Source organism: Megalobrama amblycephala, linkage group LG17 (assembly GCF_018812025.1).
Source record: "Megalobrama amblycephala isolate DHTTF-2021 linkage group LG17, ASM1881202v1, whole genome shotgun sequence".
NCBI lineage: Eukaryota > Metazoa > Chordata > Actinopteri > Cypriniformes > Xenocyprididae > Megalobrama > Megalobrama amblycephala.
The window spans coordinates 47,914,792-47,940,556 of record NC_063060.1 but is presented as its reverse complement, the minus strand read 5'-3'; the positions used below and the strand labels follow the sequence as shown (position 1 = coordinate 47,940,556).

Genomic DNA, 25,765 nt, shown 5'->3' with positions numbered 1-25,765 from the left:
TCGCCAAATCAGCCAAGGCACTGGGATTTCACTTTTCCCAGCTGCTCGCGATGGCCAGTCCAAGACTGCCTTGTATTTAGCACAGTTACTATATTAATAATAAAAATGATAGAGTGAAAAGGTCATCCTTTGTGTTCATTCTTTTAAACTACTCCTCAACATGCAAGCAGTGTAAATAAAGCAGTTACATCAGTGAGATGACAGCAGTCCGCGGCCACACCCCCGTGCTAATGGTACAGCCCACGGAGCAAATTACAAGACAAAAAAAAAGGAAAAAAAAAAAGAAAATCAGGTAATTTCATTTATTCAAATTATTGGTTCTTAAGTCATCATTTTGCAAAAGTGAAATTGAAAAAAGGGGGGGAAATGGCAAATATCCATTGATGATGTAACCGAAAAACAAGAAAAATGAATGTCTGGTTTCAATTTTTCATTTTTGCATTTGCATTGTATGGTCTGAAAATTGAATTGTGAAGTGTTACACGGACCAGGGGACACCTTAGACTTTTATTACATCTTGTGAAAAAGCGTTCTATGGCATCTTTAAAAGAAACATTATGTGGCTGAAAACAGCTGTGATATATGACATGAGCTGCGCACGTCTGTCTCACAGCCAAAGCGCGAAAGCACAGTTTGAATCTGGCAGTTATATGATGTCGCTGAAGGTCCGAAATCGCATATGTGGGACCGTACCGCTCAAAGGGTTAAACTTTGTGGCTGTAAAATATTTTTTTTAAACTTTGTGGCTGTTTCATATGCTGGAATCTTACAAATCTTTGCTGTGAAACAAGACAGAAGTGAGAACAGACTAAAAAACAGTGTAACAAATTGTCATGAATGGCTGGTTGTAATGAAGCTCATGATGATGGAGAATACAACAACACTGTCTTTAATCACAAATCTAACATGTAGGAGAGATAAAACACAATTTTATATTAATCCCCAGTGATAAATTCACTTATTTTTGGGAGTGAGGACGGATCCAGTCTTGGATTGTAACTAGTATCCTCAAATGCTCCTGTCTTGGTTTGTTCATTTATATCATTAAGTTTCCATATTTTTTGCTGGTTTATTAGTGACTGTATGACATTTATTCATGATTCATTTAACTCACACATGAACTGAACATGGATTTGAGTCATTTTCTCTTTCTGTCTTCAGTCTGAGTTACTGCAGTATTAAAGATAAACAGTGTGTCATCCTGACTTCTGCTCTGAAATCAAACCCGTCACACCTCAGAGAGCTGAACCTGAGCTGTAGTACACTTGGAGACTCAGGAGTGAAAAACCTCAGTGATCTACTGATGAACCCACAATTCAAGCTGGAGAAAGTAGAGTTAGTATCATTATACTGTATTCATGTTTAGTTTATTTTAAGTCAACAGGGCACAAGTCACATCATTTGTAGCACTGCATCTCCATCTGAAGAAAGATTCAGAAATGGTATTAGTTAATGGGTTTGTATGTGTATCAGTAAAAAGAGCATTAAACTTTGAAGTATTTTAAACTTTGTGGCTGTAAAATAGTTTCAAATGCTGGAATCTGACAAATCTTTGCTGTGAAACAAGACAAAAGTGAGAACAGACTAAAAAACAGTGTAACAAATTGTCATGAATGGCTGGTTGTAATGAAGCTCACGACGATGGAGAATACAACAACACTGTCTTTAATCACAAATCTAACATGTGGGAGAGATAAAATACAATTTTATATTAATCTACAGTGATAAATTCACTTATTTTTGGGAGTGAGGACAGATCCAGGCATGGATTGTAACTTCATGGATTGTATCCTCAAATGCTCCTGTCTTAGTTTGTTCATTTATATCATTAAGTTTCCATGTTTTTTGCTGGTTTATTAGTGACCTTATGACATTTATTCATGATTCATGATTCAACTCACACATGAACTGAACATGGATTTGAATGATTTTCTCTTTCTGTCTTCAGTTTGAGTGACTGGAGTATGACAGAGAAACAGTGTGTCATCCTGACTTCAGCTCTGAAATCAAATCCGTCACACCTGAGAGAGCTGGACCTGAGCTGGAATAAACTAGGAAACACAGGAGTGAAGCACTTATGTGAAGTACTGAAGGATTCACACTGTAAACTGGAGAGATTGAGGTCAGTAACATTCTTCACATACAATAATCAAAATGCTTAAAATCACTTTAACAGTTTAAACTAAAAGACTTTATACTCAATATCTCACAATGAGTCTGAGTTCACATTATATTTGTGTAAAATTCTTCACCTTAATGATTTATATTTGTATCTCTTCCTCTGTTTGTTTCTTTTTAGTCTACAGAACTGTGGCATTACAGATGTTTCTTCTTTAACTCAGTCTTTGACTAACTCAAAAGCACTGCAGTTTTTAAAAGATCTTGATCTGAGTATGAATAAGATCGGAGACTCAAAGCAGCAGCTCAGTGACGTGTTACGAGACTCAAACTGTGACCTGAGGTGAGAAAACCTCACTGTGATATTAAAGAGATCTTTATTTACTCTGATATGTGAACAAACCTTTCAAATATTTGTGAAAGGAAATTATCATTAAGCTTTATTGCAACAAAGGTTTTGTGTGAGAACAAAATGTTAAGTTATTAAAATGTTCAACACAAAGGAGGAAAGAGAACAAAAGCACACTGTCACAGCTTTATTCAACAACACGTGCTTTATTAACTGTGTCAGTAGTGAATCATTTCAGTGTGAAAATAGACTTGTTCAGATTGTAGGAAAACGCTGCACTCCTGCTAAAATCAGTCCCTTCAGCTTCAGCTCCAGTAATTGAAATATAGTAACTAATTTGCACTTTGTTCCACTGAACACTGATTGTTTTCTCTTCTGTTTCACCTTACAGTGTAGACAATAAATTATTCACCAGACGTCTCTGAACAAGTTTAGTCACCAAACACCTCTGACGGATGCTTTATATCATAGTGTGAAATCATCATGAGAGGAGCAGAAATCATCAGGTGATCCACAGAAGAGTCTCACTACTGTGTCTATGAGGAGAAATAAATGTGTGATTAATGTGTAAATGTGTTTCATACAGATGGAAGAGACTCAGACTTTACAATGAAATAAAGCAGCATGTGTGTTAGAAACGTGATATTGAATGATTAATGTTGCTTTAGTATTCAGACAAATGATGGTTTAGTTTTATTTAAAGGTGAACAGGAGGAAGAAGCTCAGATGAGTCTGTCAGCAGAAATCTTCAGGCTCTTCAGTATCAGGCCTACAAATATAATAATGTTTGGATTGAACTCATCCATAATGACTCAAATATTGCCAATCATAAACGTGATTGTCAAGCATAGCACATAAATGTATGAAAAGATATAAAGTCACATGTTACTTCAAACATTTACATGATCTCTTACATTTTATGCACAGAATATATTTGTTTATTTTTGTTGTATTTTATGTAAAGTTATCTGTGTCTGTCTGTTAATGCACAGATATACAGTATATTGTCTTTAACGTATTGTATATGTTGTATATATTGTATATTGTACATTTTAACAGTTAACAGCATTTATGTGTTAAAGAAGTTAAGAACAATTGTTTTTGTTTGAAAAGTTCACTTGTCTGTTGTATTACTGAAGCTACATGAGCAGATGCAGAGAGATTCTCCTTCTTTAATAAAGGTGAAGTTGTACATGTTAAACATAAAACCATATGAGCGATCTTTACAATTGTTGGAGAAGAAATCATGCTGGGCTGTGTTTCTCTAAGCATTGTGAGCTCAGTTGATCGTAGAGATCATTGGTGGCAATAGTTGTACAATCTACTATGACCTACGATGCTTTTGAGAAACATGCCCTGATCTGACTAATATATAAATACAGAAATGTTCTCATTGTAAGTGTGTTTAAAGGGACAGTTCACCCCAAAAATGTAAATGATCATTAATCACCCTCATATCATTACAAACGACAGTCTTTCTACTGTGGAAACACTCAAGAAGATATTTTGAGAAATGTTTCAGTGTCTGATTGGTTTCCAACATTCTTCAAAATATCTTTTATGTTCCACAGACGAAAGAGTCAGAAAGAAAAATGCAGGTTTGAAACTACATGAGGGTGAATAACTGATGACAAGATTGTTATTTTGGGGTGAACTATCCCTTTCAATGGGACCTACTATGCCAATTTTTATGCAAATAAGTCTCTGGTGTCCCCAGAATGTGTCTTTAAGCTCAAAATACCTCACAGATCATTTATTATACCACATTGTTAATACCCATTTTTGAGTGCTAATGTAGTGATTTTACTTTCACCCATCCAAGGACACTATGTAATGTAGGGATTGGTACTCACGTCACCGCTGACATTGTGATTTTTGGATCACATGTCACTTAAGGTGTGGTTATGTGTACATCACATGACCATCTCCTAGTTCAGGGCAGCAGTCAAGGTCTTTTACTTTGGCAGTACGAGAACAATCCCAACAGGGGCTGTTCAATCATTTAGGATTAATGTAAAGCGGAGGGAGTTGGTCAGCTGATTTATCTGAAAGATTGATGAGACGCTAACTTGTTGAGCATCTTCTGTATTATCAGCACAAGGAAGTGTAATAAAATATTAACAAAAAGATAAAAAAAAATATAAATTAAAATCTAATGGAAAGATAAACTGTTGTTTCTCTGAAAATAATAAGGTGAAGAACCTTATTATGCATCAAACAAATAAACTAAAGATTATTTGATATTAACCAGCATCAGCTATATTACCTCTAATGTAAATTAGAAAATCATATACTGATAATATACAACAATGCCAAGGTCTCTGGAAAGAGGTTTGTTAAAGTGATATTTGCGTCCGATGATGGTGACGTCTTCCTCTGGTTGTGCTGGAGATAATGCAGTGGGGAGAGGAGCCAGAATCTGTTTCAACAGCTTTAAACATGAAGCTCTGTGGGACGCTGATCTCCTGGAGCACCAAAGGCTCCTTAAATCTGGAACATGCAGATGAAGGAACATTGAAGTGAAGGTTTGCTCTCCTGAGCTTAACCTTGTTGCAAATATCTCTTGTCTTCTGCCTCTCTACAGACACTCAGAATTTGGTCAATCTGTGTTTGTCTCTCTGCATAAAGCACACAGAAGTGTTTAAAGTGTCTTTAAAGTTTATCAATGCATTTCTTACTTTACAAACCAACACCAGAATACATTTGACAATATTCTGAACAAATAGAGACCAAACAAGATGGGAAAAGACTGAACTGTCTTACATTCATCCATTTGTACATTAATGTTAACAACATCAACATTGTGTGACTGTGTGTATATAGTGTGTGTTAGCGTTATCTGTAGATTTCAGTTTCTGTACAGCCTGATCTCTAATTGTCAAACCATTTGAATTTCATCTGAAGAAATTGTTCTTTTAATCTCAAAAAACAATTTAATGTTCCTTTGAACACACCGGTATATATTTTAAACTTTCTTAAAAAAAGAAAGTCATTTCATGCAAGATCTCTACTAAAAGGAGGAAATATTTCATTTGTGTACTTGCATGTCACGTGACCATTAACCAAAAAATTGTATTATTTATTGTTTTTTACTCAACTCAATTTTATCATTGACCTAACTTATTAACTTTAAATCTCAGGGTATATTTGAACTAAATATATTCGGTCAAAGAGGTTCGGCTGTCAAAAAGTTGGGGAATCCCTGCATTTATTGTAAATATGAAATGACATGAATTTGAACATTTTAATGTGTTTGAAAGACAAAAGCCGTCCACAGACGGCTATATAAGCAGTAGACTTTTATACATGGAACATTTAAAAGATAGAAAAGTAGTAGTGATAATCAATGAATTATGAATAATTTACTGCCACTGTGAGAATAACATGTAATCAATAAAAAGTAACATTACCAGAACACAAGAATACTGATTACAAGTATTTTAAAACTAAATATAATCCAATTACAAGTACTTAATTTTTGGAATCTGATTACATAATCCAGATCACATGTAGTCATTTACTGCCCAGCTGTGTTCAAGGTTTATAAACATAAAGGTTTATGACACATATACAGAGTTATGAGTGTGTGAAACATGTTAATAATTAACCATCTATCCTCTTGTCATTTCTTATGTTTAAAACTGTACTTTACTTTCAGTATGTCATGATATTAAAAACTGCTTCTTGTAGTGAAGGTCACGATTGTTCACTAACAAGTACTTTTACTCTAAAAAAAAAAAATTCAACATTTTGCCCAGTCCACAAGTCCTGAACCAGATTACTGCCTCACAATTATAAAAGTTAATGTAGTGTTGAGTCTGTCCTATTCATAATAACTATAAATGTATTATAATTATTATAAAAAATTATTATAAATGTATATCTTTATTATTATTATTTATTCATGTGTATTGTAATCTTGAATCAAAATAACGTCCCCTCCCTCCTGCAGTAACAATCTCTTCTCTGATGACGTGTTTACTGGCGTGAGGGCGGGGCAACCTGTCACTCGCATGAGATCCACCAATACCAAACCAGAACCATACTAACAATTCCTCACGAACAAAATCGAATTAGTTAATTAGTTTTGTTTGCTAGAATATAATGGTCTATTTCACTAGGGTTTGTTAGTCTCGTTTTAATCACTAGATGGCACAAATGTGCACAGTGTGAAACAGCTTCGAGTAATTAACACACATGATATATTTATTTTTAAAAGCACCACTGCTTCAGAAATGGTGATTTTGTCAACACTAGTCAGACTTCGGTAAAGTTGGTTTTATATTCGCACATTCGGACTTCCGCGTTTAAGATTTGTCTAATTATATGTGCTTTGAAGTGAATATTTGCAAATACAAAGCATGGCATGCTATTGACAACTAACTATTCTCAACCTGTACATTTTCCAGAATCGAACAAAACGGCCATATATTGTTTAATCGCTTACTTACTTGCTGAATGTCCAATGTTGTGCGGAAAACCACATAGGGAGCGTCTCAAAAGTTCGATATTGTTTTATTTTGTGCAAACAGACAACTGCATTTTATCCAACTATGTACAATATAGAATATAGATATTTTTCTGTTTCTGTTTCTATACCTACAGAACATACAGCCCATGTATTGCTGTTTTATTTACCTCTGTTTTTCTGGTTTGAAGTGGTAATAAAAACAGTGTTCTCCACGTGTTAAAAAAAATGAATCGCTAAACTATCTTTTATGTTTTCCTGTTGTACGACACCTTCGTTTAACAATAAACTCTCACAACATCACAAATCATGTGCATTGACGGATGTTTACAGTCCTGCAGAATTATCACTGTCCATGGTACTGAATCAATCAGATTATTGACAAGCATTCACAAAGTATAACAGCAAACAGGATGTTTAACTTGGGTGAACACTTCAAAAAGTAGTGTAAAAACTTTTTTTCAAGATGGTTTACTGGACATTTATGAGAAAGGTAGGGTACCACAATGTTTATTCACCCAATTTGTAGGCTACTGCATTTAAAAAAAGTAATATGTGATCATAAAGATGTTACTACTTTTACAAATTATATTTGTATATCCTTTTTTATGAACACATCTATATTGATATATTACAAAATCTGAACATATTACAAAAATATTTTTTTTGTGTCTACTTCACAAAAACGGAGATTTGCGTTTGTGGCTACGTGATGATGTCATCACGCAATGAAATCACAACGTAATTTAGCAGCTTAAAGCAACAAATCGACCAGCCTGAAATCAACTGAAGGCAAAAGACATTAAATCTCTTAATATCTCAGTAGAGGAGGATTAAAGAACTCCACAAACAGCATTACCAGCTTCACTTATTACTAACTTCACTGACATTTATTTCTGTCAGATGTCGGCAGCAGTTCTTATTGATAATTAACACAACTTTTATATTTCTTTTATTTAAGGTTACCGTGATGGTGATTGATGTTTCCATTTGTTGGTCTCTAAAGTTTTGTTATAAGTAGTGGCGCTCTTTAACTGCTGAGACAGTTTGTTTAACAAACATGTCTACAGTATATCCATAATCGTAATGTTATGAAAAGATAAAAGATCGGAAATTATGGTCATATAAGTATCGTGGATTTTCCTTACTATCTAGTGTTAATTTGAATGCAATTGTTAACATGTACTATTAATAAAATAATAAGTCTTTTCTGCAGTGACACAAGAACACATCAACAATCAGCCCATGATTCTCAGTAACGGTGACCAACGTTTCATGCCGCAATGCATGCTGGGTACCATGGTAAACAAAACAAAAAAACTCCCAGAATGCATCACACTATTAATAAATAATGCAGCTGAATTGTACAATATATTTTTTTCTAACTATTGTTGGAAAACGATAGTTGTTTGCTTTGATTTTTGTTCAGTTTTATTCGCTTTTTATCTCGAATTTATCTTTCTGAATATTTTGTTTATTGTCACCATTGTTGAGATTCATATGCTGATTACTGATATCTATATTTCTCATCAGAGTACTCTTTCCTTCAATCCAATTCTGCGGTACAGTTATAACCCATGTTGAACTATCACTGGATTAGTAAATAAAATATATGAAGGGCTCATATCAGTTATTATATTTCAAACTCGTTGATAACATAAGTTATAATTAATGACATCTAAAATAGAATCACACAAAATTCTATTCTTATATTTCCAATTCAGCTTATTGCTTCAATTGTGTTTTGGCATACATCGATTCAGCAGCCAAGCATAAACCCAATGTTTAAACGTTTAGTGGCCAACTACTGGAACCACCAATCACCATCATGGTAACCCATATTTATCAAGCCTCTGACAATTACTCACAAGAACACTGCTGAAAAAAAATCTTGCCTCAAATCTGCGCTTAAAAGTTACTTATGAAGCATCTCAGTCATAATTTAAGTGAACTACATCTTAAGTGTCAGAGCGTCAGCGTCTTAGAGATGATTCACGACACTTTGCTGTGCCACAAATGGTATTTTGGATGACGACATAGGCATGGACCAATCACTGAATAGATTTCCTTATTTAAGAATATTCTCAGATAAATTCACACTGAATGGTGGAATTCCTCAGAGGACTTTACATTCAACATATTTGACAATAAATATTTTTCAAGGTAATACATTACGATATACACATTGGAAATGAAAGATACACATGTTTCCACCACCTTTTAATAGTAATTTTTTAAACGGTATTTTGTTAACTGACCTGCCTAGCCTAGATTTTATGATCATTCCACGCCAGATCATCATTCCAGATGTGACAGATACCTTTATATAGCCCATGTTCATGATTTTTTTTTTTCTAGCGGTGAAGGGGAGTGGTGTGGAATCCTGCACAGAAATCACCAACATTGTATTACAGTGAGGTTCTTGACTGTTTGAATGAAAGTATTTGGAGTTTCGTAGGATTTTGCAGACGGTTCCTTCCATTCCATCCTTCCAGTCTCTTAGCCGTGTGCGTATAGAGATCAGTGCGTGTTTTCCACTGCGGATGAAAGCTGGTTTTGAGGAAAATAAGGCTGTTGCTGCTTGTCTGTGTTACTACGATTAAAAAGAGGTGTTATTTGTGTAGTAACAGCGTTTAGCGCACACGTTATTGATCCGGGAAATTGGAATCTGTGAATATGCGGCCAACTTTACTTTACTCTGAAACCCTGTATTAAGTAACTTGATTAACCAGTCGTTTATGTTTTGTTTGTGTGTGTCATTTATTTTTTTAAACTTCTTCAGTTAAAATTATCATTAAACACTTTTCATTTGTTCTTTACATTAATATAAATATTTTCCAACTTCTTTTGAAAGGCTGTGAGTGTGTTATCAAAAGCTATTGAACTGGAACTGTGTGTGTCCATCAAAACAGACTTAGACCTTTTATACTGAACTTTTTCAGTTAATATGACTTCATTAAACACTTTTCATTTGTTCTTTACATTAAGATAACTATTTTTCAACTTCTTTTAGACTGATATGAGGCTTTTTTCAAAAGATATTAATTTTAGAAGTGTGTAAATACAAAATAGCTTTATTACAGTTTAAGAGTAAAAAGTATCATTTTCCAGGCAATATTTGTACATTAAACACTATGACTATATTCTTTAAATTGAGATAAATATTTTGCACCTTCTTTTAGACTGATATGATGCTTTTTTCAAAAGATATTAATTTTAGAAGTGTGTCAATACAAAATAGTTTAATTAGACTTTAAGGGCAAAAACTACACTTTCCCAGTCAATATTACTATATTAAACACTGTGACTATATTCTTTACATTGAGATAAATATTTTGCAACTTCTTTTACACTGATATGAGGCTTTTTTCAAAAGATATTAATTTTATAAGTGTGTCAATACAAAATAGCTTTATTACAGTTTAAGGGTACAAAGTATCCTTTTCCAGGCAATATTTGTACATTAAACACCATGACTATATTCTTTACATTGAGATAAATATTTTGCAACTTCTTTTACACTGATATGATGCTTTTTTCCAAAGATATTAATTTTAGAAGTGTGTCAATACAAAATAGTTTAATTAGACTTTAAGGGCAAAAACTACACTTTCCCAGTCAATATTACTATATTAAACACTGTGACTATATTCTTTACATTGAGATAAATATTTTGCAACTTCTTTTACACTGATATGATAATTTGATATGATAAAAGATATTAATTTTATAAGTGTGTCAATACAAAATAGCTTTATTACAGTTTAAGGGTACAAAGTATCCTTTTCCAGGCAATATTTGTACATTAAACACCATGACTGTGTTCTTTACATTGAGATAAATATTTGTAAACGTCTTTTACACTGATATGATGCTTTTTTCCAAAGATATTAATTTTAATAGTGTGTCAATACAAAATAGTTTTACTACACATTAAGGGTACAAACTATACTTTTACAGTAAACATTACTATATTAAACACTGTGACTGTGTTCTTTAAATTGAGATAAATATTTTGCAACTTCTTTTACACTGATATGATGCTTTTTTCAAAAGATATTAATTTTAATAGTGTGTCAATACAAAATAGCTTTACTACACATTAAGGGTACAAACTACACTTTTACAGTAAATATTACTATAGTAAACACTATGACTGTGTTCTTTAAATTGAGACAAATATTTTGCAACTTCTTTTACACTGATATGATGCTTTTTTCAAAAGATATTAATTTTATAAGTGTGTCAATACAAAATAGCTTTATTACAGTTTAAGGGTACAAAGTATCCTTTTCCAGGCAATATTTGTACATTAAACACCATGACTATATTCTTTACATTGAGATAAATATTTTGCAACTTCTTTTACACTGATATGATGCTTTTTTCCAAAGATATTAATTTTAGAAGTGTGTCAATACAAAATAGTTTAATTAGACTTTAAGGGCACAAACTACACTTTCCCAGTCAATATTACTATATTAAACACTGTGACTATATTCTTTACATTGAGATAAATATTTTGCAACTTCTTTTACACTGATATGATAATTTTTTCAAAAGATATTAATTTTATAAGTGTGTCAATACAAAATAGCTTTTGTTTAAGGATACAAAGTATCCTTTTCCAGGCAATATTTGTACATTAAACACCATGACTGTGTTCTTTACATTGAGATAAATATTTTGCAACTTCTTTTACACTGATATGATGCTTTTTTCCAAAGATATTAATTTTAATAGTGTGTCAATACAAAATAGTTTTACTACACATTAAGGGTACAAACTATACTTTTACAGTAAATATTACTATATTAAACACTGTGACTGTGTTCTTTAAATTGAGATAAATATTTTGCAACTTCTTTTACACTGATATGATGCTTTTTTCCAAAGATATTAATTTTAATAGCATTACTACACATTAAGGGTACAAAATACACTTTTACAGTAAATATTACTATATTAAACACTGTGACTGTGTTCTTTAAATTGAGATAAATATTTTGCAACTTCTTTTAGACTGATATGATGCTTTTTTCAAAAGATATTAATTTTATAAGTGTGTCAATAAAAAGTAGCTTTACTACACATTAAGGGTACAAACTACACTTTTACAGTAAATATTACTATATTAAACACTATGAGTATGTTTGAGTATGTTTGATTAACCAGTCATTTATGTTTTGTTTCTGTGAATTATTTATGTTTTAAAGTACTACCATAATAATGATAAATCAATGACAACTACATACATGACTATAAATGATTATGAATTTTTTTATAAAAACAAACAAAATAATGTTCAAAATAATAAGAAAGTAAAGCACTAATGTATAGTTGCCTTTGAAGAAGATTTTATTATAGTAAAATTGATTATAATACAGCATAATATAAGCATGTCTCACTCCACAAATATAATCATACATGAACAAAGAGCAGAAAGCGCTTGCTAGTAAAAAAAAGTATGCTGTATGATAAAATTTAGGAATGTGTTTACATGTATGGAAATTTATATTTCAAGCTGAAGAATATGTGTCACATGGTAAATGTTAAATTTCTCAGAATATCTATAAAATGTATGGCGAAGGGCTTTTGCCTGTATATATAGTGAGACGATAGCAGAAATCAGGAGCGGTCTCCTGAAGAGGCTATCTCCTTGGTTGTACAATAAAGTAATAATACTTCTGTAATCAAAGATCTTTGACAAGTCATTTTTTACATAGAGTATAAACCACAACACTTTCTTAAAGTAAAAGAGGTTGTTATTGAAAACCCTTACATTGTTCATATCACTTCACTTGCATCCTATTTATGAAAAAAAGAAGAAAAAAACATTTTAGGTGTTTTAAATGTTTTTGTAGATAATAAAAAGTCAACTATGAAATTACCCAATATCACAAATATTTCAACCTCCCAAATGCAAGTATTTCTTCCCCCAAAATTCATTCACATAAAAGACCAGCAGAGGACAACAAGCAACACAACATATAGCAAGCCTATACCAAATACTAAAAAAGTGTAAAGCATTTACATAACATATCAAATAAGCAAAACATTTTTTCTTACAATGTAAGAACACTTTCAGCATAAGCTCCTCTAACTGAATAGCTTACAGACACAAATCACAAGTCCATGGTTCTTCCTGTGCTGGCACTTTAATGTTGAGACGATACCACCTCAGACAAATTTCACATTGAACCTGGAAGGAAAATAGGAAATGTTGTTAGATTTATTTGCACAGTGTTGTAATTATTAAATGTAGTTGTGAAAAACACATGCTTTCACTTAAAACGTAAAGTCAACAGCCAGAAATTGGATAAACAATACCCAGTCGTAGAGCACATCTACTGGATCTCTTTGTCTGTATCCACAGTTTGAGCATTGATCATCTTTGTGACGTATTTCTTTGTGTTCACACTTAATGCATTGCTCCTCTTTTGGGGGGTAATTCTTTTTGGGGGCAGTGTGTGATTATGGTAGTCTTACACAACATGAACTTTGCTTAGTTTCCATTATTACTGTTTTGGATCTACACATGCTAAATATCTTTTTTTAAAACAGACTATCATACCCGAATTTTTGGCATGCCTTTTCGTTTCATTTCATTTGTACCACTCAGAGAGTCAAGCACGAAAAGGGTGTCAGTCTGAGCATATACAAACTAAATTGGATAAAAAGAAACAAATAAATTAGCAAATAAATGTCACTGAAAGATCAAACATGTCTAAATGGGCATATGTAGTAGCTTTTCATTGAAATTAGCACTCTTTTACTTACCACAAACCTCCAGTGATTTTTAGTGATATTGACAAAAGTGATGACCCCATCATATTGCTCTAAGTTGACCTGTTTATCAAAAATTTAAAAGATCATGTCTGTGCAGTGTACATGTGAAAATTAAATATCATAAGTAGTTGCACTCACTTTTCAAAATCCTTGCTGTTCCATCTGCTCTCTTGTGCCATTTAAAATGACACCTGTGGTGTAATGGCTTAGCTGGTAGAGATTTGCATCCTCCTTATTAAGTACAGCTCTGAAATAGCACTCAATAGTCTAAAATGATAAAGCATTTCAATTTGAATCACATTACTTGATTGACATACATTGAGGACAACATTTACTGTTACATACAAATATAATTGTAATTATGCATTTAGATTTTTGTTCTGTAATGTGTACCTCTCCAAATAACCATTCATGTGGCCTCAGTGCATTGAATTCCTTGTGATGTAAAAGGAACTCGAGATCCTGGCTAGGAGACTGAACAATGGCTACTAGCAGCTCTGTATGTTCCTTCTTCTTCAATAGCATTTGGATCTGTAATGATATGAAGTTCATAGAGTAAATAATAGCATACCTTCTTATATGCAATTAGTAGTTTAAAGTTTTGTTCTAATGACTTCATTACCTGTTCATCTACATAGAGTCCATCTGCAGGAGGCTGACATGCATCAGAACTTGAAGTTTCCGCTTCCATATCCTTCTTGATCCTCTTTTTGGGGAGCAGGGCCCTCATTTATCAACAGTGCGTAGAAAAGGTTCTATATTTTGTCCAACGAATGAAATTTAGAATGTGCCTAAGTACAAGAAAATCTGCATTTATCAAACGTGTGCACACAGTTCTTACGCACATGAGTAAGCAATCATTATTGATAAATCCCACATGTGCGTAAGTGCCATGCTCGTTCACGTTCAAGGTCATTAGCATTCGGAAACGCCTCCAATGAACCATACATGGTGACAAAACTTCCCTTTAAAAGTCACGTGATTGTGTTTTTTCCTCACCGCAATAATAGCAAAGAGAGCTCTTGCCAAGCAGATCAGCTTGATCTTGGAAAACGTGCTCTCTGGAGTGCATTGTGTATTTGAGTGCATTTCAAATATGGGTTTAAGTTATTCTACTTAGCTAAGATAAGTAAAATTATAAGTAACTTTAACTTTATCAGTAAAAAGTTGAGTAATTTCTATTTAGTTTAAAACTCTCTTGCAATATATTTTACACAAAACAATATAACACTGAATGAAACCATGCTGTTGATGTGTATGCTTTTACTTAGAAACATCTAAGCAGATAATATGAAAGATATTGTGTAGACATCATATCTACACATTAAAAGTAATGCTATAGTTGAACACAGAGACCTCAATACTTGGTACACAACACACAATGATGGTAACATTCGATGGAACATTTTTGAGTGTGATTGTGGCATTTTGAGTAGAAAATGAGCTTCAAATGTCACAAAATGTTAAGTTACTAAACCTAACCACAAAAGCAATGATAAAACAGTGTAAAAATAGCTGGAAAACAGCAAAAAATTGACCTCATTAATTATTCAAGGCCAAGTGCATGATGGGAACACCAGTATCAGAAAAGTTGAGTAGTTTAACTTAATTTTATAATGTTGATGTTTACACTGTAATTTCTACAAGCTTAAATTGAGTACTACTAAATAACTTGCATTTGTTTTTGTTGTTTTTTTTGTTTTGTTTTTCTGTATTATTTACTTAACCATAATTTTTTTTTTTTTTTACAGTGACACCAATTACGCACTGTGTGTAAAACTAGACAATTGATAAATTGAGTGTTTTATAAATAAAGGAAACACAGGACATGTGGATTGCTTAATGCATACTGTGACACTCTTAAATGATTTTTGTGTGTAGTGTCACTATTCTACCACTAGATTATCTGCGTAAGCATGCTCAGAGGTGTGCTTATATTTACACACATTTCTACGTTTAAGTACAAGTTGGTGAATCCCACACTTTGCGTGAAACTGTTCTTACGCACTCACAAGGCACAAATCTGTCCGTACGCACCATTGATAAATGAGGGCCCAGGTATTTTATGTGGAACAGAAAAGAATTTGGATTTGGTGGATGGGAAACGTTCTTCCTTCTTCTTCCAAGTTTCTTCTGATCAAGGTTCAAAGGTGCCTCAGGTTGCCGCAAAAGCTTTTGAGGAAGTTCATGCTTGATGATATGCTCTGTATACCTCGCTTGAAGAGACTTGTGCATTTTTCTTATGAAGGTCCCTGGTTTGACTTTTTTTTCTTTATGCATTATGGAATGTTTGACAATTCCAAACCACCTTTCAATGTGACAGTTGGCATCTCTTGTTTTTGGTTGTTTCTTTGTTATCTCCATGTACTGTTCATGACATTCATGCATCAGGTCTCCCAACAGCAAGCCACTCCAAAGAGGAAAGGTAACAAGGTACATATCAAAGAGGACTGTGAGGATGCCTGGACAAAAGTATGGGTTGTCTTCTGTTGCCAACCCTGTGTCATCATCAACCATTTCTTCCTTCACCTCTTTCATAATCTGCTAAAAAAAAAAGGCATAGAATGTTGATTTGCCACTGATGGTCGTTGCATGTGTTCTGTCTTCACTTTCACAAATTTCCCAGTCTTCAAATTGGGGAGTTTCTTCCAGTGGCTCCTCTTTGGATCTTGAAATGACACTCTCCAAAATACGCAGACTTTCTTTGACAAGGTCTGTGTTTTGTTGGGTTGTGAGCAAGGCACATAATGCACGGAACACCTTTCTTTATTAAGTCATGTTGCTGGCATTTTGAAGTCTTGCGGAAGCATATGTGGCAAAGTATCTCACTCCTTTGTCATCTGTTTGCCTACAGATTGCCTGTCTGACAGCTTTCAGGATGTGAGCAGAGCAAATGTGTAGTACAGTATATGACTTCATTTCATCCACTGATTTTTTTGTTCATGCAGAAGTCATATGCTCTGTTGAGGTAAGTGCTGATGTGTTCTTTGTTGAAAGCGAGCATCACACTTTGTATTAAAGCCCAGCTATAATCAGTTTCGACCTGGTGAATTTTTATTTGGGTGTACTTTGATAAATGCAAAGTGAATTGCATGAGCAAAATGTGATTGGTGGTACTGAGTGCTTCATTGGAGAGCATTTCACAAATAGGCAGTGGTGGTGCATCTCGACCTGCATTTCCTGGAAGAGTGAGCGCATAGTACAACACCGGTTTGGGCTGTTCTGGAATGTTTGACACTACACCACCAGTGGCATCAAGATAGAGGGACACAGGAGACTTACTTCGCAAATGATGCACAAGAAGGCTGATCCCCAACTCAGAGTACAAATGAACAATGAACCGATTCACACTGAAATGCTGTAAGTAGCCTGGTATTTTGAAGTATTTTTCGTCAATGTCCTTAAATATTGTCTGCCTTAAGGATATTTCCATCTTGATGTTAGTGTTTAATGAAGTCATATTAACTGAAAAAGTTCAGTATCAAAGGTCTAAGGCTGTGTTGAAGGACACACATAGTTCCAGTTCAATAGCTTTTGAAAACACACTCACAGCCTTTCAAAAGAAGTTGAAAAATATTTATATTAATGTAAAGAACAAATGAAAAGTGTTTAATGAAGTCATATTAACTGAAAAAGTTCAGTATCAAAGGTCTAAGGCTTTTTTTGATGCACACAGACAGTTCCAGTTCAATAGCTTTTGATAACACACTAACAGCCTTTCAAAAGAAGTTATAAAATATTTATATTAATGTAAAGAACAAAAGAAAGGTGTTTAATGAAGTCATTTTATCTGAAAAAGTTCAGTATCAAAGGTCTAAGGCTTTTTTTGATGCACACAGACAGTTCCAGTTCAATAGCTTTTGATAACACACTAACAGCCTTTCAAAAGAAGTTATAAAATATTTATATTAATGTAAAGAACAAAAGAAAAGTGTTTAATGAAGTCATTTTATCTGAAAAAGTTCAGTATCAAAGGTCTAAGGCTGTTTTGATGGACACACATAGTTCCAGTTCAATAGCTTTTGAAAACACACTCACAGCCTTTCAAAAGAAGTTGTAAAATATTTATATTAATGTAAAGAACAAATGAAAAGTGTTTAATGAGGTCATATTAACTGAAAAGGTTTAGTATCAAAGGCTTAAGGCTGTTTTGATGCACACAGACAGTTCCAGTTCAATAGCTTTTGATAACACACTCACAGCCTTTCAAAAGAAGTTGTAAAATATTTATATTAATGTAAAGAACAAATGAAAAGTGTTTAATGAAGTCATTTTATCTGAAAAAGTTCAGTATCAAAGGCTTAAGGCTGTTTTTGGACACACACAGTTCCAGTTCCACAGTGCGCATTAGCGACATCTGGTGGTCAGACTTGTTTCTCCACCATATCTAAATCATCTAAATCACAGATCTACGGTTTGAAAAAGCACTTGACCAAAGCTTCGGAAGTCCGTGACATACGCAATCACTCTTGTCTTGAATCAGTTATATCTAATATAAACTAATCTCATCTAAATTAATTCATTTGTGCCTCGAAGCCTCGGTATCAACCGTCCCGTCACTAGACTTAAGTACCATGGACAGTGAGTCTTTATCACGCTGTCAATCGAAACTTGCACTTTGTAGATGGTTCCTCAGATTAACGATGACGTCACAGCACTCCATAGAGGTAAGTGTGTTTGTCTGCTGTCGAGTTCCTAAGAAAATTGTGTTGTACTTTGTGCTCATAACAGTCAGTAACGATAATAAAATTAAATTAGCCTTTTTTAATGCAGATTCACAAAGTTATTGAAAGCGGAAGTCCGAATGTGCGAATATAAAACCAACTTTACCGAAGTTTTTTTTTTTTTTTTTTTTTGAAATTACACATTTGCTTACAAAGTACAAAAGTGAGAAATAGTCAAGAGAAAAGAGCCAGGGGTTCAGGGACAGCCAAACATGACATCACATTGAAAATGAGAAGAAAGAACAAATAATTAATAATAATAAATAATAATAATAATAAAAAAAAAAAAAAAAAAAAAAAAGGATAAAAATAAATAAAGAGTTACCAATTTTCAACTGATGAATGTTGTTTTTAGTCAGAGATTTTTCCAATCTAAAAAAATAAGCTGAATTTTGTTCTCCTTCTTCGAGTCAGCGTCTTCTGGACCTTACAAAGGCACCTTCAGATCTTAATTTATAAAGATCATCCAATTTGTGCTGATATTCAAAGAGAGTATTACTTTCTTCCACAGATAAACTATTAGGGAATCTAGAAGACAAGTAAGCAATGGTGGAAATGATGTTCTCTTCTTGGGCTCTTTTAAGTTTGGCAATATTACTACAATAATTTCTGAAAAATTTGCCCAATTCAAATTTAAGCAACTCCCAATGTTTACCATAGACCCTTTCTGCTTTAAGCTTTAGTCCAAAAGGAATGAATAAATTTCTTCACTTCTAGAATAACAATCTCATGTTTCAGTATTGAGCTGTTAAGTTTCCAATAAGAATTATAAAATTTAGTGGAGGATATCGGCAGTAGATCAATTTTGATTTGTATCGCCTTATGATCAGATAATGGGGTAGACAAAATATTAGTACTTAGGTTGTCTTCAAGCACATGGGAAACTAACCACAGATCAATTCTTGATTGTTTAGACCTTGGATTATTACACCAGGTAAAAGTAGTGTTATTAGGATGCTTAACTCTCCAAGCGTCAATCAAATCAAATCGTTGCATTAACATTTTTAGCTTTAAATTTGTGTTAGAACAAGATCCTGGAGGCCATCTATCAATCACGTTATCTAATGTGATATTAAAATCACCACCCAAAATTATATGTGCATTAGGAAATTTAGCTAACCAATGAACAATTCTCTCTTCTACCCTATCTAAAAGAATGTCATTTTCTGCCTTTGTATTGTACCCATAAATATTTATGACAATGAAATTAGAGTTATGAATTTGAACAACATGACATAGAAAATGTCCATTAGTATCACAGTCTGTATAGGGAAGTTTTCCAGCAAATAAGTTTTTGAGTGTACAAACACCTGCAGAGCATTGAGAAGCATGAGAACAAAAAATGTCATTTTCCCACTGGGATTTCCAAAAAGGCACATCCTCAGAGATGCTGTGAGTCTCTTGAAAAAAACTAAAATCTGTTTTATGTTGTTTGGCAAATAAAAAAATGGCTTTCCATTTTAAATTGTTCCTAAGTCCCCTGGCATTGAGAGAAATTAAAGACAAGGACATCAAAAAAGCAAGATTCGAATAAAACAGCAGAAATAGAAGTCACTTGAACAAATTTCTTAAAACAGAAGCTCAAAGACGACTACTAAACGTGATGAGAGCAGAAAGCACCACATCAACTGTAGCTTCGTCGGTATAAACGGACGGAATAAGGACATTAGCTATCGGATCTTGAGATGAAAATATGGTCACCTGAAAATATGGTCTTGAACAAAAAGGACCATGTGCACAAAAGCACCATTTTTAAATTGAATTTAACAAAAAAAAAAAAAAAAAAAAAGGCGAAGAACAGAAAAGTTTGTTTTTTATAAACAAACATGTAAATACTTTATCTCAAAGTTTAGAAAATTCACCCTGATGGAAAAATCTCTTTTTTCTCCACAAAGGCACGACCAGCTACAAAGTAGGCAATCTTTCCTGCTTTCCGTGCTTCGTCTACTAATGGCCACAACTTCATTCTACTTTCTCTGTCGGCCTTGCAAAGATCCTCTCTAAAGCGCAGGCCGTTTTCCCGTAGATAAACTGAGTTTTTGGCCGCTGCCCACACTGCTGCCCTGTGTAGACGCGAAGAGAACTGGATGATTACACCGCGGGCAGAGTTCATTTTCTTCACACCAACACAATGCACAGTGTCAATCACATCCGGGAGATGATCAGCGTATTCTGGTGGCAGTAGTTTCTGACAAATGCGAACCACTTCTTTCCTTACATTTTTCTCGTCGACATTTTCTGGCACGCCATGTAGTTTCAGATTCCAACGTCTGGAGTACCGCTCCAATTCAGTGATGCGTGACTCAACTGCGGTGATTCGATTACTCTCTTTCAACATCGATGACTCTACTTGGGAAACTTTGGTTTTCACCTCTTTCACATCATTACACACGGAGTTCAGCTTTTCTCTCAATCCGGCAATGTGAGAAGTGTTGGCAGCAACCATTGACTCGAGTTTATCAGACCTCATGTTAATGAGCTCAGAGAGTTGAAATGATGTCGTCAGCGGACTCACCTCGGCCTTTTTTTGAAGGAGGCTTAAAATGAGTACAAGGGAGTGAGGGGAAATCTTCTACAGACATCACCGAAAATTCCACTTTTTTTACGACTCAGCTGCTCCAGTCCAATCTGAGTCAATATTCTCAGTTCTCACCACAACATTAACGTACTTAGCAGAAAAGATATAAGTTATTCCACACAGATGTGTTTGTTTTGAAATGAATGACCAGTGAGTCTGTTTCAGTTATCTACCTAGACAGCGCTTTTACGCGGATTCAAACAAACGTTGACACCCAGTCTATGTAGGAAACACACGACATTAGAGACACAGCCCGAGTTTAACTTTTAGCACAGCAGCTAACACAGTAAACACAGTAAACACAGACTGACTCACATCAGCAGCAGCTCCGCGGATCCACACAGTCAGATCGCCATAAGCTCGTGTCACACTGACTAAATGAATCACACTGATCAGTGTTAGAGAGAGAGACTGCAGTGTGAGAAGAGGATCATCACCTGCCCTGAAGCGAACGAGATGTTTGGGTGATTTGAAGCGCACCTCCGTTCTTCTGAATAAACAAAATCGACGCTCATTGGCCAGCCTGTTGTCAAGCAACCAGCACCTCGCCATTTCATTGGCTGGATCATTGCTCCTACCTGTCTGCAACGACACGCAACAGGTGTTCAACGACTGTATGGAGGAGAAAACATGAATTATTAAAACAAAACAAAACAAAAAAAACAAACAAAAAAACAAAAACAAATAATAACTGTAAATAATAAAATAAATAAATAAATACATAAATACATAAATACAAACGTAAATATTTTAATAGTATTTGAATATTTACTATAAGTAGCTATATTGATTACTCATTTACATTTTTATATTGCTTATACCATTTATTATCTATTGTTTCGTTCACTTTTTTTAAAATTTATTAATTAATTTATTTGTTTCAAATATTTCTTCTATATGTAATATTGAAAAACAAAATAGGCTAAGCAAATTATAGTCCTTATATATGAATCTGAGCTACTTTTTTTTAGGTTGTTTTTCTTTTGGTGATGTCTTGTTATATTTGTATTATAATGAAAATAAATAAATATAATTATTAAAAAAAAGCTAATTATTAAAAAAAATAATTTATACAACAAATATTGTTCATGATGAACTCTAAGCACTAAAACTACTTCACTGCTTTTCATGATTAAGTGAAGCAGTGTAAGTTTTGGCATGTCTGAATTGTGATGAATAACTACATATTTCTTTTTTTTTTCTATTTCTCTTGATGATTAATTAGAAAGCTTTAAAATACTAGCTACCCTATTTTCAGCTTTTTTTTTTAATCTTTTGTAAAGTCTTTTATCCCCACAGATGTCATCAAAGCCCTTCTGATTAGAATAAAGCTGGTGATTGTTGATGTTGAATTTCAGAGTTTCGCAGATTAAAGTCCGTATGAAACGGAAGTTGAGCTTGTCTTTTCTTCTGTATTCTGATGTGTTTCTGAGTGAAACGCTTCTGGAACAAGAACAAATGTAGGGCGGGGCTTGATTAGGTCAGTGAGGAACTGATTGGATGATTGTTGAAACTAAAACTAATCCATATGAATTGAGCGGTTTAGTCTAAATTTTCTGAAGAGACACGATCACTTTATATGATGAACAGATTGAATTTATGCTTATATTCACATATAAAAACTGATCTGTGAACATAAAGAGAAGCTCAACTGAACACAAACCTCATCGGCTCTTGATGAAGCTCAAACGTGTGGCGAAACACGAGAATCAACCTTTACAATTTGGATCATGTCATAATGAACGTAAAGGTTTTGTAAGTGAATGAAAAAGCTCTTTGGGGGACTTAAAAGTTTTGTGAGCGAACACAAAGTTTCTGTGGGAACGCGATACTTTTGCAAGCTGATGCTAAATTTCTTTGAACAATGCAAAAGCTCTGAAATATCATCCTCCCTCCATCTCATATTTTTGTCCCCTCAGGGGCTCCAAGAATAGCCTTCAATGGGTCTCATTCATGAAACATTCGTAAATATACGAGTAAATATGCGAGTGATTTGCGCGTAAAGAGACCTTCCCGAAAACTCTTCTCCTGATTCACAAATACTTCGTAAACATCAGAAGTGATAGTGAAATGTGTGTGTGTGAATTCCAATTAATGAATTCCAATCAGTCGTAAATGGGACGCGAGTGCACGCTCATTCTCAATTACCATAAATCCTGCCCATTAAATCCGACTGACAACTATATGGGCATCATATTAGGCTTGTTTGAGATGCGCCTAGCCTCGCCTGAAGTTCAGCCGAGAGTAGGCGGCTGCAGTGAGGGGAGGAGTGAAAAAAGTGCAGGCAAGATGGACAATTCTCTGTTCTCGTAGTGCATCAGACACCTGCGAGATCAAAGGCGGATATCGCGGGAATCACACTCGTGCGCTGTGTTGCTGATAAACTGGATGTAATTTACGTTCTGTTGCTTTTAAATGAAAATAAACATAATGAACAATACACCCAAAGTACTTGTTATTTATTTCCATTCGAAGGATGTGTGTATCAATCATTTTTATTTTAATTACAGACATGTTTTTATATATTTTTATAAATATGATAACAATCACATAACCCATAGAGAGATCACACTGTCAGAGACTTTTGGAATATTCACACAATTTATACGCATAAAATCATGGTATTAGTGTTTTAAAATCAAACATTTTAAAAGAGATCAATACATCACGGTTGTTTAAACCAATAAGCTTTATCCTGTGTCATCATCAAGTCGTTTCCCATCGTGCTTTTGGTCAGCGCAGTCGGTGGAGAGGAACTGCGCTCGACTGCAGAATCCGACACGTCCGCCTCGCCCTCGCGAGAGGTTTTTGACACACGTCAGCATGACATCAGAGCAAGGCGGACCACCCTCGGACACATTTCTAACCGGCATGCATCTCGCGGTGATCACCGGTGATCGGTTCTGCGCAGAATTTGCTCATCTCAAACAAGCCTATTATGACACCAAACGAAGGATTTTGGCCATTTTATAGGAAACAATTTCCACAACAATTAAGGGACTATTAGTTTGCCCAGCCCTATTGAAATCAATTAATTATTTGATTAAAGTGCTCCATTTGCAGATGCTATTACTGGCTCTCACAATAAAAGTAAAAAGGAAAAAACGTATGTAATTACTATATAATATTTTTTCAAAATGCTGTGTGAATATGTACCCTATTAAGGTGAATTAAATGCAGCCTTATTAATGAGAAAAACGTTCGGATGTTAAACGCACTATTTACTCGTGGCTGGGAGCAGGTGTAGATTTCTTTCGTACCAACTAACATTTGGAAAATACGAACATTTTAATGAATCCGAACATTTACGCCAGTACCACTTTACACATGATTTACACAAAAATTCGTTCTGCTCTTGTTTCATGAATGAGACCCATTGTGTTTTTGATGTGGTTTTGTTTGTTCAGTGTACATTTCAATCTGCAGTAAGTTCATGATTGAGGATCAGAGCCACATGTTTGCATTATTTTGTTTTGTCAAATAGAATTGCCTTAATTTTATTTACACCACCTGTGACACCATTACAACATTCACATCACTGCTTTGAAATATGACATTTGCATGTTTTAACACTTCTTCAGTGATAAATGGTCTCCATCCAGCCACATGTCTATAAAACTAAAATTTATGTCAATGGATTACAAACCTTAAAATAGAAATGATAAAGCATGTGTACATCTGGGACAATGTTATCAGTGTAAGTGATGTGAGATTTATTAGACTTGGCTCTTTCTGACACCACATGTTCAACATTGCCATCTGCTGGCTCTTTTGAGGAACACATTTAAACTAAAATGATCCCAGTTTCAGCTCTTTAAGGTCACAGACTTGCTTTTCTTTTAAATTAAATAAATATGGTTTGCAGAAAAAGAGTGGATCTGAAAGAAGTAAATAACACGATGGAGAGAACAGCACCTGCCATTAGAAATAATGCTCTAAAATGAGCAGCTAAACCTGTACATGCTTTAACAACAAGTTTTTATTTTTAACTTCTTAGGAAAGAGGATTGTCAGTTTGTTCTAGAATAAACCGAGATTTTAAAGTGAACAAAACTTGTAAGCAAAGATGTTCTCAACTCCAGTCAAAACCTCCATAATACACTAGATCAAAACAGCTTCAAAATGAATCAAATATAAAATACTTCCTCAGGTCAAGTAACAGTGTTTTGGGTGAGTTCATTGATTGATGTCTGTAGGTGTCAACAACACTGTCTATGACATGCAGAAATCACATACTCTCGGTGGCCTTATAAATGTGTTAAGATAAAAAAATATATATATTAAATAAAAAATTCTACATAGATATTCCATATTATTAGATACAGAGAGCCTGTATTTAGAGGCAGATGGACTCACCCAGTGTTGTGAGAGAGAGTTTCATATGGGCTGCACAAGATAGTGTCTGTGATGTTTATTTCTCCTGTGTGTTTCTATAAATTACTGCATTTATTTTTGTGCATGTGAGATGATAAAGAGCATCTGTTGCATAAATCATTGTCTGTCTGGTGTCTATAAGCAGTCTGGTCCTAATACAAAACAAAAGGATTGAATGTACAAAACAAATCCAAACCTCAGGATGTCAGTCATATACAATATCTTAGATTATAGTCCAGAAACAGGAAATATAACAAATGCACTGTTGATATGTTAATTTAATTTGGTCTTAAACATAGGATTTGGACATATGTGGTTCGGTAGAAGATCCTCGCTCCAGTACAGCAGGTGGCGTTCAGCTGGTTC

General features: G+C 34.1%; 2 protein-coding genes and 2 long non-coding RNA genes across 4 annotated transcripts in view; 2 read left to right on the top strand and 2 right to left on the bottom strand.

Moving 5' to 3' along the window:
• LOC125251976 (protein NLRC5-like) overlaps window positions 1-25,765 on the top strand; it is a 206,758-nt gene that overhangs the window by 66,158 nt on the left and 114,835 nt on the right. The window lies entirely within an intron of this gene.
• On the top strand, window positions 1,955-3,106 carry LOC125250829 (ribonuclease inhibitor-like). The gene is made up of 3 exons (XM_048163611.1): window positions 1,955-2,122; window positions 2,300-2,461; window positions 2,859-3,106. The coding sequence occupies exons 1-3, from the start codon at window positions 1,965-1,967 to the stop codon at window positions 2,890-2,892; spliced, it is 354 nt and encodes a 117-aa protein (XP_048019568.1). The 5' UTR covers window positions 1,955-1,964; the 3' UTR covers window positions 2,893-3,106.
• On the bottom strand, window positions 4,870-21,594 carry LOC125250838. The gene is made up of 2 exons (XR_007180876.1): window positions 21,342-21,594; window positions 4,870-4,957 (listed from the first exon to the last, which is right to left on the bottom strand). It is a non-coding gene; the product is annotated as an uncharacterized LOC125250838 (long non-coding RNA).
• On the bottom strand, window positions 13,411-14,246 carry LOC125250837. The gene is made up of 4 exons (XR_007180875.1): window positions 14,118-14,246; window positions 13,863-13,991; window positions 13,716-13,784; window positions 13,411-13,599 (listed from the first exon to the last, which is right to left on the bottom strand). It is a non-coding gene; the product is annotated as an uncharacterized LOC125250837 (long non-coding RNA).